The sequence below is a fragment of the Nelumbo nucifera genome, chromosome 5 (genome assembly GCF_055504915.1).
Source record: "Nelumbo nucifera cultivar China Antique chromosome 5, China Antique-T2T, whole genome shotgun sequence".
NCBI lineage: Eukaryota > Viridiplantae > Streptophyta > Magnoliopsida > Proteales > Nelumbonaceae > Nelumbo > Nelumbo nucifera.
In genome coordinates, this window is record NC_142653.1 from 78,651,827 (window position 1) to 78,665,752 (window position 13,926).

Sequence of the window (13,926 nt, forward strand, 5' to 3'; positions counted from 1 at the left end):
AAAATTTCTACTCCTGCCCAGCAGGATATTATGGCTAAACTAATGGGGTATGACCTTGAGATACAATATAAAAAGGGCAAAGAAAACAAAGTTGCGGATGCTCTTTCTCGACTGCCCAATTCTGAACTTCTTTTGATGGCTTTGGATACCATTGATACTGATTTGTATTCCAAATTACAACAGGCTTGGGCTAATGATCCAGTACTCCAAAAACTGATTGATGATATTCAGCAGCAACCCAATAACCACCCTGGTTATACTTGGTGTAATGGGTAGCTGCGCAGAAATGGCAAGCTGGTTGTTGGGGACTTTCCTGCACTTAAACAACTCTTTTTGCAGTGGATGCATGACTCACCACTTGGGGGACATTCAGGGAGAGATGCTACATTGAAAAGGCTTAAATCACTTTTCTATTGGAAAGGAATGAATAGAGATGTGCAACAGTACATAAGAGTTTGCCAAACTTGTCAAACCTGCAAATATGATGCTTCAGCTTATCCTGGTTTCTTGCAGCCACTTCCCATACTTGCGACTGTCTGGTCCTCCATTTCAATGGATTTCATTGAAGGATTGCCTTCTTTTTGGAAGGATGTTATATTTGTTGGAGTAGATCGCCTCAGTAAAGCAACACATTTTATGGCCCTTCGGCATCCTTATACAGCCTTGCAGGTAGCTCAAGTCTACCTCAATGAAGTATTCAAGCTTCATGGTCTTCTTGACTCTATTGTATCTGACTGTGATCCAGTTTTTCTCTCTGATTTCTGGAATGAGCTTTTCAAGTTTCAAAGTGTTGATTTGTTGCGTTCTTCTGCTTATTATCCACAAACGGATGGGCAAACTGAAGTTGTTAACCGTTGTCTGTAAACATACTTAAGGTGCATGTGTCATGAATATCCGACTACATGGAGCAACTGGTTACCGCTTGCAGAATGGTGGTATAATACCATATTCCATTCCTCTGCTCAAGCTACTCCCTATGAAATTGTTTATGGGCAGCCTCCACCACTCTAGTTGCCATATTTGCCCGGTGAATCGAAGAATGCTGAGGTTGATCGTAGTTTGCAACAACGAGAGGCTACGTTGAAGACTCTTAAATTTCATTTGCAGAGGGCCCAAAATCGAATGCTTCAGTTGGCAAATAAAAATCGCAGTGAAAGGGAGTTTCAGATTGGAGATTTGGTGTTTTTAAAGTTGCAGCCATATAGGCAAGCGACTGTTGCAGGGCAGCCTTATCACAAGCTTCGGCCTAAGTACTATGGTCCCTACAAAATTCTTGACAGAATTGGGGCTGTTGCTTATAAATTTGAACTTCCTGTGGGTGCTCAGATACACAACATCTTCCATGTTTCTCAGTTGAAGTGTTGTTGTGTTTCTTCTCCTATTGCTTCTGATGTGCCTCTTTTTATGGTGGATCCTACTGTTCCAAAGATACCTAAAGCTATTTTGGATAGACAGCTTGTTAAATGTGGGAATGTTGTTGCTACAAAGGTGCTCGTTAGATGGCGCAATCTGCCACCCGAGGAGGCTACTTGGGAATTTTATTATGACCTTTGTCAAAAGTATCCCAATTTTGACCTTTGAGGACAAAGGTTCTTGAGGAGGGGGGATTTGATGCAGTGCAGTTACCGAGCTTGCTGAGTTATCAGTGTTAGGGAGTTAGTTGGAGTTTGTTAATTCTGCTACATTGTTATTTCTGTTATTTTGTCAATACTTGTTCTTGGTAGTTACAAGCGGTTAGTTTGTTAATGATGTATAGGAGTGTATATAAAAGGACTGTGCACAGACGGAAGGGGATATACACGACCACAATTCTTTCATTACTCTCTCTCTCTATATTTCTCTGTTATCTTCCTTGATCTCTGTAGGTTACTCGTGTGGCTTTCTTCCATAGCCATACCTGTGAAGCAGACTACAGCTCTCGATAGTTTCTATCCTGAGCTGCATCAGAAGAGAAGGAGAAGAAAAAAAACAAGGAAGAAAAGAGAGGGAGGGGTGGTCATTGTTTCGATTTCTGGTAGCAAAGAAGAAGAAGGTGTGGCAACGACATCTATTCATCTCCTTCGCACATATCATCTAACACATCGATTTTTAAGGTCATCAATATGTGAAGGGAGGTTTTTTGCAGAAGTCAAATGGGGGGGAGGGGGGAGGGGGCAATTAAGGTAGTTGTTAGAAACTAGAGAGGAGGTTTAATTAGTTTGGAGAAATCTATGGTGATTAGTTTGTTCTTTCATATATCTTCCAATCGAACACTTTGGGACATTTTTTGAAGTGAACAATTTTTAAAAACAAAGGTTTTTATACTTTGTCTAAGAAATATTAATTAATGATTCTTAAAACCAAGGTTCAAAATATCGATATAGGCCGATATGCCCTACCGGTGTATCGACCTGTATTGGTACTTTTTTTAGAGGGGTCAATTTAAGGCCCGACTATCCTTTGAACCAGTGTATGACCCAATACAACCCCTGGAGGGGTGTATCAGGAAGCCATTGGCACGATACGTATATGCTGATACATATAGATACTTTGAACCTTGCTTAAAACAAAACACACACACACAAAAGAAAAAAATATATATTCTTGATTGTGTCATTTATCCCTTCCAAGATTTAAACCATTAATACATTCTTGAATCTCTGGTTTCAAATTAAATCCTTTGGTAGTCATTATGTTTTGATGTGTCATGCGAAATTTAGATAGACATTCTGATTGAATGGATATTGATTCACCTTTTTTGTTTTTGTTTATACTTTGTAGTCAAAGCAATTTAATTAATATGGGTCGACATGATTCATAGCAGAAACTTAGAAGCAGAACTTGTAAAGGGTGCTGCATAGGAAATATTGGTGTCTATGCTACATATAAAACAATACCTAGTATCAGCCTTATGGAAGTGAAAACATGTTTTGTTATCAGAAAAAAAAATGTTAATTATCTTGCTAGAATTAAATTGAAAATCTCTGGACATTTACTTTGAGAAAACATACATCCAATGACAGTACATGGCATTTTTGTTGCAAATTGAAAACAAAAAACAATTCATGTTGGAGAATGGCCCCCTTATTGTTGTTGCAGATTGAAATAAAATTAATTAAGCGGAATCCAACAAGTAGTTAGTAATTAAATCACTTGCACCACAAAAACTAAGTCTTAAAGTTTGTATGCTTGATTTCCCAAAAGAAAATGATTGTATGGTTGGCATTTAATTACTTGAAATTAGTTATATCCCTTCTCCACCAGTGAAGACACTCATATATATATATATAGGAGAAAAGTTATGAAACCTGCCATTTTATGGTACGAAATAATAGCTCGGCTCCATGCATGCAATTTGGACCAATATAATATATACCCATTACTCTTTTGGATCATGCATGCTTCTATTAATACAGTTATCTCCTATTGTGACATTTTTTCCAAGTGGTAAGCTTGCTAATAAACAACCCCATTCAGCTTCTTATATATTGTAGGAAACATTTTAATGTTGCTGCGTGCAAAGATGAACCGGTTTCCATGGCAATGTCATCAAGTCAGAAGGTACGAACGTGTACTGAACACAAGCATACTAACATTATGGAACATCAAGTAATTTGGGATCTCTTTTGTTCTCAGTTCTAGCAATGAGTTAGTTCCCTCTCTCTCTGTGGATCGATCAACTAATCTAACCTCTCCACTGCCCACAAGCTATTCATATATATGGTGATTTGAACTACTCCTATTATCAACATTCATTCTAGCCTGCTGTGTAGCCCCATGGAGCTAAAAATTTCTGAAAGAAAAATTGATTTCAGACATCCCATTACATGTATTGGGGTCTCTACGACAAGGGCTGAGAGAGAGAGAGAGAATCCAAATGCATGCTTTCCCTTTTGGAGACAGAGAATTTATTGTTGAACTATCCAAATGGACATTTATTAGGGTTAGTTACAGAGAATAGAAATACCTCATGGGCTCGAAACTGCGGAGTTGTTTTTCCATGTCCGTCTATCCTTCGTATCAATTGCGAAGAAATCAAAGAGATTACGTGCTTATTTTGGATCAGTTAGTTTTCTGCAGCAAACAAGCAAACAAACATGTGCAGTTCCCTCTTGTCTTCAATGTGAGCGGTGGCCACTGGAATTAGATCCAACCAAACATCCTGAAGACTCACATTTCCCTATGCATTTTTTATGTAGAAATCAATCATGATATCCCCATTCAAAATGCTGATACTGTAGTACAAGAGAGAGAGAGAGAGAGAGAGAGAGAGAGAGAGGTTCCCTGAACCTGAAACAACAACCCTTATCTCTCCGTCCCCTTCTGATAGTCTGGAGTTCTTCTTAAAGGAAATAAATAATAAATCCATTGCAGATAGAACCCTAACAGGCAAACGATACGTTTTCTACCAACATCAATTAGCTTTGGAAGTTAACAAATATCATAATAAGAGAAAATGCATAATAATATATTTATATATATATATAAGAGAAACATATATAATATAAGATATGTATCTAACTAATATATTATATATGTTGTTCCTTAGCTTGATTAATTACTTGAAAGGACTAGTATAATCTCTGTTAGCATCTGGGATGGGATTCCACTCCCAAACCTTTTCCGAGAAGGTTGGCAGCTGAGAGTTGGGTAGGATGTTGAGAGCTAGATTTTGAGGTTGTGATGGTAAAGGGAGGAATTGGGTGTGAAGATGATGATGATGATGCTGCTGGTTTGTGTAACCTCGTTGATACTCTACTAGTCTGTGGAGCTCGTCGACTGGAGTAGTAACTGGCATGGAAGCAGCACAAGTGAAGAGAGTGCTGGTGCATCCTGCAGTTAGTAGGGAATCCACTTGCTTGGAATGGTGGGATAGAAGTGTCACGTCTTCTTCTTCTGGATTTGGTGCCTGCAACGAGGTTATCGAAGCTATGTCACTGTAAGCTGTAGGCTTGGATAGCCCAAGGACAGTCCCGGCCGGTTCCGTGCTGCTGCTTCCGTCTGCTTCCTGCAACTTTTCCATCTCCGACGGAGATGAATGATCTCCAAGAGCTTGGAAGCTGGCCGTTGCACGCTGCTGGACGACTGTGCCACGCTGCTTTTTGTCGGTCTGCTGGATTGCTCTCGATGAGGATGCCGCCGGTGTAGATGAAACGGAACGAGGGAGTGGGGAGTGGTCTTCTACCCCCGCTCGCTTATAGACTCTGCAAAGAGAAATTTCGGCCTGAAAACAAAAATCTATGGCTTCACTTGGTTCGCCCTTGGAAAAAACAAAGAAAAAGAAAATAAATACTGATCAAAGACAGACAGACAGACACACAGACAGATAGATGGATGGAAATAATAAATGATATATGAATTATGGAGAAGGAATTAATGGATGAAGCAAAATCCAAGAATGATAGAAAAAAGACAATGAGTAACAAAGGTGGAAGCTACAAGAAATGTCAGTGGTATTAAAAGCAAGGGTGGGTTTTTGTGTTCTCTTGATTTATAGTTTATTCATGGTATCTCTGATTCTCTTCCTAGATTTGTTTTTAATGAGGTTTAACTCACCTAACAACTACTAAAAAACACAGCCCAAATGAAACAAAATTAGGAAACTTAATTGTCAGTGGTCGATCTGCAATCATTTCTTTCTGGTACTATACAATGGCATGGCAGTAAAGTTGTACTGTGACTTGATGAAAGAAAGAAAAAAAAGGATCGATCAGAAAATAAGAAAAGAGATAATTCATTAATTCTAGTGTCCAATGGACATGTTCAAATTATCATTTGCAAAATTGCAGCACAGACCTGATGAGTCTGGCTTAGCTAGTTTCGTCTTCCTTTGTTTAGTTTCACTTTCACCAAATAAAAGAAAAAAAAAAGAAAGAAGAAATTATCATAATTTTCGACAGATATAGGGACTTAATTATCAAAATATATAAAAGCCTAAATCCCCATCTTTCTTTCTTTGTGTTTTTATAGAATTCTTTAATCTTGAAAATTGATGGATTAGTTGATGATCAACTGCCTCTAGATAAGTACCTTCTGGTAGCGCTCGGTTTCATTCTGGGGCAAACGATATTCATTCATGATCCAACTGGTTCTGATCCCTTTTGGAGCCTTCCCGGAGTAGAAGACCAGTGTCTTCTTTAGTCCAATTGATCTAAAGTTTTCAGTCCGGATCATCCGGTCTGCACCGGTGGCCTTCCAGTAGCCGGAGGTGGTTACACGATTGGGTCGGTCACCGTTCCGATACTTTCGGTCACGAGGGACATAAAAGAACCACTCCTTCTCCCCTATGGCTGCCAATGCTGAGAAAACAATATATTTTATATAAGTATAATTCAAGAAACAATAATTAAGAATCAGAATCAAGGTCGATGAATCAGAAATAGTTGCATGTAGAGAGATATGATATGACTTATGAGAGAAGAAGAGAAGAAAGAATATATACCAGGAAGCTCCCAGGGATCGTAGCGATAGAGATCGAGAAAAGTAATGAGCTCGACATTGAAGCGCTTGCCTTCAACTTTGCGACGGAGGTAGAACTCGACGAGCTCTTCCTCGGTGGGGTGGAACCGAAATCCCGGCATCACCATGTCATGGTCGTGATCATCCTTGTCGTCTTGGCTCATGGCTGCTGCAATTGCCATATGCTAGCTAACAAGTATCTAAGGTCATCATAATAAACACCCTTTAACTTTAGCCCTTGTTTATATACAAGAGCTTTGGACGACTTTGAGAGTAGTAGTGGTGCAAGTGCCAAGTTGAGAGGAAAACAAGAAAAATGGTTAAAAAGTTAATCTCTCTCTCTCTCTCTCTAGTTCTCACAGTGAAAGGAAAAGGAGGAAGATAAAAGAAGAAAGAAGAAAGGTCGGAGGGGTTGTAGTTAGGGAAAGATCTACATAGCTTTCAGGCCCTACATGGAGGAAGCCTGCATTAAGGTGTTAAAATGTGAAAGGGACATGTCGAGAAGAGGACAGGTTGGCCATAGCCCGTTAGCGGTGGCCTTGGCCCCCTCTGGCCCTCTCCTCTCTTATACCATAACTTTTGTTTCTTTCTATGCACATTTCATTTTCTTCTTTTACCCCTTCCTTGCCCACTTCTACTCTTAACCCACCACCCAAACCCAATTATTTCAATTGCCTATTTCCTCATCTCTATATCCTTCTTTCTATGAATTGAAGAAACCATTATTAGCTAGAGAAAACATACTCATGTAATCTGTTTTATAAATTTTAAAATAGCTCTCTCTCTCTCTCACACAACAGTCAACAGAAACATACGTATTATGCCTTCTGTATTTATATCCCTGATGTAACAAAGAAAACCCTATTTAAATTATTTGATAATTGTGGACTACCCCCATTGTGTAGTCCCATGAAGTATTTTGTCATTTCTAGACAGTGGGTTTGGGTGAAAGATGCAGACGCATAATAAAATCGTATAGGTTGTGTATACAAAATCTCTAAAAATAAAAGTATTTTAACACATGGTGACCAAAAAAGAGAGAGAGAGAGAGAGAGAGAAAGAGAGAGAGGTGGGGCTTTTGAGCTTATGGGGGAGGAGCAAAATTCCTCGTAGGTATGGGATGGGGTTGGAGGAGGTGGATGACTACTGGATCTGGATGTCTATGAAAGGAGTCAAGGGAAGCCCGTGACCACTCTCCCGATGATGACAAAGAACAAGGCCATCTCTTGTTTTTATTTCTCTTGATGATATCTTTTTCAGATTTTACATTTTTTTTTTCTCTTCTTTTATATATGTATATGTATTGAACTATTGACCATAACGAAGCACCGCACAATCCCCTTTCCCTTTTTGCATTTATTGGAATTACAACTTGTTGGGTCTCAAGGACCAGTCAATTTCTCTGCTAGCTTGAACTCAAATCTGCCATGAATCTCTTCTTCTCTATCTAGCCATTCACCCCCTTTAATTCCTGCGTCTCCCTTATCCACCATTCATTACTAAATTCCTCTTATCTGTTCGGTTTCGTTTCAATGTAACGTTTTTAGCTTTGTTATGGAAAAGCCAATCCCTGTCTCATTATAGAACTAAAGATATCAAAGCCCACCCAGAGACTCGTAAATCCTGTCAAGGGCGGTTACTACTCTTTCATCAGAAGGAGACTTTTCCAAATTTCTTTTCCTTTCGATATTCGACAAGTATCAGTTGAAATTTGTATTATATATGCGTAGGATGAGTATGTAAGCTAAAGGGGGAGGCATTTTCAATGACAGGGACCAGGTCCTACCCCATCAAAATTCAAATCCACCCACTACAAATATAACGAGGATAGAGGATACTGGAAGCCTATTTTCACGTAAATTATATAGAGGAAGATTACCAATTATTAAACCGACCAACACTTAGTCACGCAATTTTTCATCATAAAACCAGAGTCTGTTTGGAAACGATGCAAATGGAGTGTATATTCCAGTTCAGGGCAAGGTTTAAAGTATTGATACGATACACTTTGTATTTGGCGTATTATATCGTATTTTTTGATCTCGCTACACTTATTTACGGGTGTTTTGGGATCCCATTTATTTCAATAAAAAAAACTTAAAAAACATTTTCATAAATCAAATTTTGAAAAAAAAATTAAAAAAAAAAACATTAAGCGGTTAGTTTTTAGTACCGATACGCCCCTGCTAATACACGGGGGCGTATCAATACTTTGAACCTTGGTTCAGGGTAAATTTGCATTCTGGTTCACTTTTGCCTGTGTTTGGCAACATTACATTTATGCATTGACAAATGATAGACCAATGCATATTTACATTGATAATAAGATGTAAAATTACATCAATAAAAAAGAAGAAAATTTGCATTCAAGTGGGCTTTTGATAAAAAAAATAAGCACTTGTTTTATTGAAATTCATGTTTGCACCCATTACAACTAAAAGTCTGTTTGGTAAGAAGGTAAATTTGTCACTGCAAAACTAACCCAACTTTGCGATTTATATAAGCCGTTTTACACTACATATTTGGATTCACTTATTTGCATCGTTTCCAAACGCAGCCTAAAGAACTACTCCATATTCACTACTACTAGAATCATTTGGTGATTGATACTAACATATATATATTTAACACAACCCAATCTGTATTACACTTTATTTGGGGCTTCTCCTACTATCTAAGTATATATTATACTGAATTATGGCCCCGTTTAGAATTGCATATAGCAAGTTCTTCTTTGGCTTGCTAAGGCTGTGTATGGTTGCAGTGCAATTTTATTTACACTAGTACAAATGTATGGGAGTGCAAATGTAAAAAAAATGCAAATTCTTGTTTAATTTTGTTTTGAGTTTTACTTTATTCTGCTTCATGTTTTAATTTACTTCATTTCTACTGTGGTCAAATAAAATAAGCTAAAGTTTGCACTGCCATGATTTTACATCGGTGCAAATTTATTTACATTGCAACCAAACACAGCCTAAAGGGATAAGATAACACACTTCTTTATACTGTGTTGTAATGGTGTTTAGTAATTGAGCTACAGAACTGCTTTTGTAGAATGCATAAAAATTGATGCTTTTGTTTTTTGTCCGTTGGCTTCTGACAAAATCAGAAAATTTTATATTTGTTGAGATCGATTATAAAATTAAGATTCCATTTAAATACATGAAATACCCTTACAATCTTCCTAATAATTGTTTTTGGTGATAAAGTAAAAATTATTTATAAAAGGAAAAGAAGAAAGACACGAAGATACAATAGGAGGAATTTATCAAACACTATCACTATAATGAAACCCACGCATTTTGTAGGTGCTTACATGAAGTTCTCTTCTAGAAGTGCATTTGAATACTAGGGGCAATCTCAAACACAACCTATGAGTAAGGTTTTAAGTTTTCCAAATTCCGAGTCATTGTAGAGATCGGACCGGATATGCTCACACATGGCGCCTCACACTGATCTTGCAGGCATATCTCACTGTACATTGGGAATGTCTCTGTGTTTATGTGTTATTATTTACAGGAGATGTTCTAAATGCATGATGGGATGTGCCTGTGAGATTGTTGTAAGACACCCTATGTGAGGAGCAGATCCCAATTTGTCATTGCAGACTTTCGTCAATGATGAATTTTTCGATATTTCAGAAATTTGGATGGATTTTTGATAAAATTTAAAAATATTTTTAATTTTATATTTATATTTTCAATATATATATATATATATATATATATATATATAACGGGAGTAGCCCAGCCCCCTATACCCTATTTATGTTTCCTTTATTATATCGAAGTAAAGTTTTTGGCTGAAATAAACCCATCTGGTATTTTTTTCATATTTTGTGTATGTGGCTGAGTCTAAAATCGAAATTTGTCAAATATTCATTGATATTTAAAACCACGCTCGTCTGTCAACCTAGAAAAAAAAAAGTATAATTGGAAGTTGCTTTTATTTTATTATCACTTATTTAAGATCATTAATGGCTTAGATCTTGATGCCCTTCTGGTTAAGTTTGACCAATTATAAATTAGATTATATAGCTGAGAGTAAATTTTGGGGTTTAAAAAAATTAGGGTATACGCCTCTTCATGACATAAAGAATTTTGTTAAGAGAGATTCTAGATTTTGATTATAATATTGGGAGGGGTAGGTTAATATCCCAATGAAAAACATTCAATAGACAATGAACTTCAGAGAACTATTCTTGATCGCTTGCATCTGGTAGACCTGCATTTTCATGCTGAGACTGCCTCTTAGGTTGTTTGGTAATCTTATAGATTTTGGGATCTTTACCAAGCTTGCCCTCTTGATCTAGACTATAGTTTTAGAGTTATTACCTCTCTTTTAGTGACACAATGGGCTCATATATAATATTTTAGTAATACAATGGGCTCAAAATCTTAGGATCCTTTTGGTTTACAGTTGAAATTGGAATCGGAATCAGTATTGAAATTTTCCGGAATCGGAATCGGAATGGTCCATTCCTATAGTCTATTTGTTCGAACAGGAATGGAAATAGGAATTGGAATCAGCAGGAATAAGATTTCATTTCCAAGGGAGGGGCAGGGAATGGCCATTTCCTCAAATTGGGGAATGTCATTCCATCAGGAATGGGAATGGGATTCCAATTTCATACAGTCAAACAGTTAAAATCGAAATAACCCATTTCAATTCCGATTCTAGATCCCTATTCCCGTAAACCAAACGGGGCTCAAGATTTTGAAAATTCTTTTGTGAAATTGCTTAAAACTGGCTCCAGTATTATGATAGGAGGCTTGGAACTAAGAAGATTTGATTTTGAATTAATTAGAGGGTTTGGTTATAAATAAGGGAAGTTATTAATCATCTCATCTTGACCACAGTTAAGTGGTATGCTCATTCTCTTTCATCATTATAAGAAAAGTTACTTTATATAGGGCATACTCTACTAAACACGTGTTAAGTTTGACAAACAGTCCTTATTTACACATGGTGGGGGGGGGTAAAAATTAATACAATCTCTTTTATATTTTATATTTATATTAGGCTCTATTTGGAAGAAGTACAAATATAAATTTGTAGAGTACAAAATCTTATATTTTATATTATTTTCTATATATTTGTACTGTATATATTTATATTTATACTCTTTCCAAACTGAGCCTTAAATTCATTCCCCTTGTAATTTTTATTTTGGATGATTAGTGATCCACTAGTTCTTTATTATATTGCATTAGAATCAAGATTGTCACGGATTAGATATTTGGAGGGGACTCTTGTATGGGAGCTAACGATATGGTTCCTATAATAAAACTTATAATGCCGACTTCACGGCTCAATTCTCATATGGATGACAGCATAAGTTAGTGGCAAAATCTTAACCACTAAAGTGGAGGCTTTAGACTTACATATAGGTATTTGTTGAACATAAATTGGTATTATTTAGATGGTTGAGAAATTGAGAAGTACTCACTATGTTTGGTTTGAAGGAAAAGGTAGGGAAAGGAAGGGAATTGAAAGACAAGAAAACCAATACAAGGATTGTAAAGGTTCATCTTTCCCTTCCTTTCCCTATATTTTTCTTCAAACCAATACAAGGATTGTAAAGATTTTCTATTTTTCTCTTCTTCACGAACCACTCCTCTATTAGTCAACCAATTTGCCGCTCTATTGCCCTCGTGATGGGTATAAGAGTACGTAATCCTTGCAAGCATGCAACTTGCTAGAGCCTTGCACTCATCCAGGATGGAAGAACACATCCATGGAGCTCCAGACTTCGCTTGAAGACATCTAATGACAAGAAAGGAGTCTCCTTCTATTATGATGGAAGGGAAAAGATTGTGGGAAAGGATAAGAAGGGCTAATTTGTGGGCTTGAAGCGCTGCCCACATTTTTGCTATTATAATAGTTGTTTTGCCTATCTTTCCAGAAACTACACATTGACCCATCTCCTATCTTCCACCTTAATCCCTTTCTTAAATCTTCCTTTTCCATATTGATTTGTTATTTTTCTTCAAGCCCACGAGCTTGGTTTTGGGGTATTATGACTGAAAATTTTCTTCTTTCAATTATTTTTTTTTTCTTACAACTTGGACCCAAAGCTTATTGATTTCCTTCATAATTTTCCACTCTAGCTTCATCATATTTGTTTGTTTTACTTGGGTCAACTTCCTAATTCCGGGGCCTCCATTTTCTTTATCCATGCACACTAGATCACAATTAGTAAGAGCAAATGATTTATTACTTTGTTTCGAGCTCCATAGAAAATTTCTTTGTAGTTTATCCAGCTCTTTGGTTATTTCTTTTGGTAAACCAAAGTTTCTCATCTGACATTGAGCCATCTTCCTACTAATGCTTTTAGTTGAGTTACACGGCCTCCTAAAGAGAGAGCTTTGCTTTTCCACCCTTGCAATCTTTTTTTTTTTTTTTTCTAGCAAATCTTTGAAAGTTTCCTTTGTAACTCTCTTCTTGATTAGGGGGCTCTAGGGTATTTCTCTTTATCATTGGATCTAGGGATTGCAGTAATCCTAGCCAGAATCCTTTGGAATCTATTTGGCACATTTTTTGAGAACATGAAAGAGGATTTTTGAAAGTTGGGATTTCTACCCTGAAGCTCTAGCAAAAATTTCCAAAATACTCTATTTGATGGCATGCCTCAGTATTTGCCTTTGCAAATATATGATAATCATTTGCAAATTGCAAAATTGGAATTGTTGGTCCATATATGAAAGTTTTGAACCCCAGCAGAGCATTAAATTCTGATGCTTGGCATACTATTTGTTAGGTTAGGGCTTCACTACAAAAAACAAAAAGGTAGTGGGGTAATGAATCTCCTTGTCTAATGCCTCTGCTAGGTTTGGAACTGGTCAGATGTGGGGGAAACATTAATTAAAACTTGATAACACTCCGAGGTCACACATTCCGTGATCCAGTTTACCCATTTTAAATGGAATCTAAATTTTACCAGAGTTGCCCTTAAATCTTCTCACTCGAGTTAGTCAAAAACCTTCTCCATGTCTATTTTGAAAGCAATGTTACCAGTTTTACCTCTCTTCCTTCTCATGGAGTGGTAGATTTTGTGGGCTATGAGCACATTGTCATTGATTCGTCCACTAGGAAAAAAGCCCGATTGATAGGAAGAAATTAATTTTCCTAGTATTGGTTTTAGTCTATTTTTGCAATAATTTTGTAAATTACATTGCACAGACTCGGTTTGAATTTGTTCAGAGTCTTAGAGTTATCTACTTTTGGGATGAGAGTTAGAAAAGTTTTGTTCAAATCACTGTCATTTTTTTCCGAGTGAAAAAAAAAAGGCTCTGAAACCCCATCAGGACCTAGGAGTTTTGAATCCCCCAACGAGTTTAGAGCCTCTACAATTTCTTAGTCTTGAACTTCCTTTATTAGCTTAGTATTCTCTTCCTCTGAAACTGTGGTATTTAAACACCCATACCTTCACTTTTTAGCATGTCTTTATAGTTTGTAAAAATATTTTTTATTTGGTGAACCTTAGTA

The 13,926-nt window shown here is 36.9% G+C and overlaps 1 protein-coding gene across 2 annotated transcripts; it reads right to left on the reverse strand.

The window, feature by feature from the left end:
* Positions 1–4,321: 4,321 nt before the first annotated feature.
* On the reverse strand, positions 4,322–6,877 carry LOV1 (NAC domain containing protein 35). 2 transcript variants are annotated; one of them, XM_088887070.1, is made up of 3 exons: positions 6,422–6,877; positions 6,010–6,278; positions 4,322–5,239 (listed from the first exon to the last, which is right to left on the reverse strand). In XM_088887070.1, exons 1-3 carry the CDS (start codon positions 6,618–6,620, stop codon positions 4,538–4,540), a joined length of 1,170 nt encoding a protein of 389 aa, XP_088743196.1. In that variant the 5' UTR covers positions 6,621–6,877; the 3' UTR covers positions 4,322–4,537. The 2 variants fall into 2 exon arrangements, with proteins under 2 accessions (XP_088743196.1, XP_010252261.1); XM_010253959.3 differs by having other exon boundaries at positions 4,322–5,203; positions 6,422–6,867.
* Positions 6,878–13,926: the final 7,049 nt, after the last annotated feature.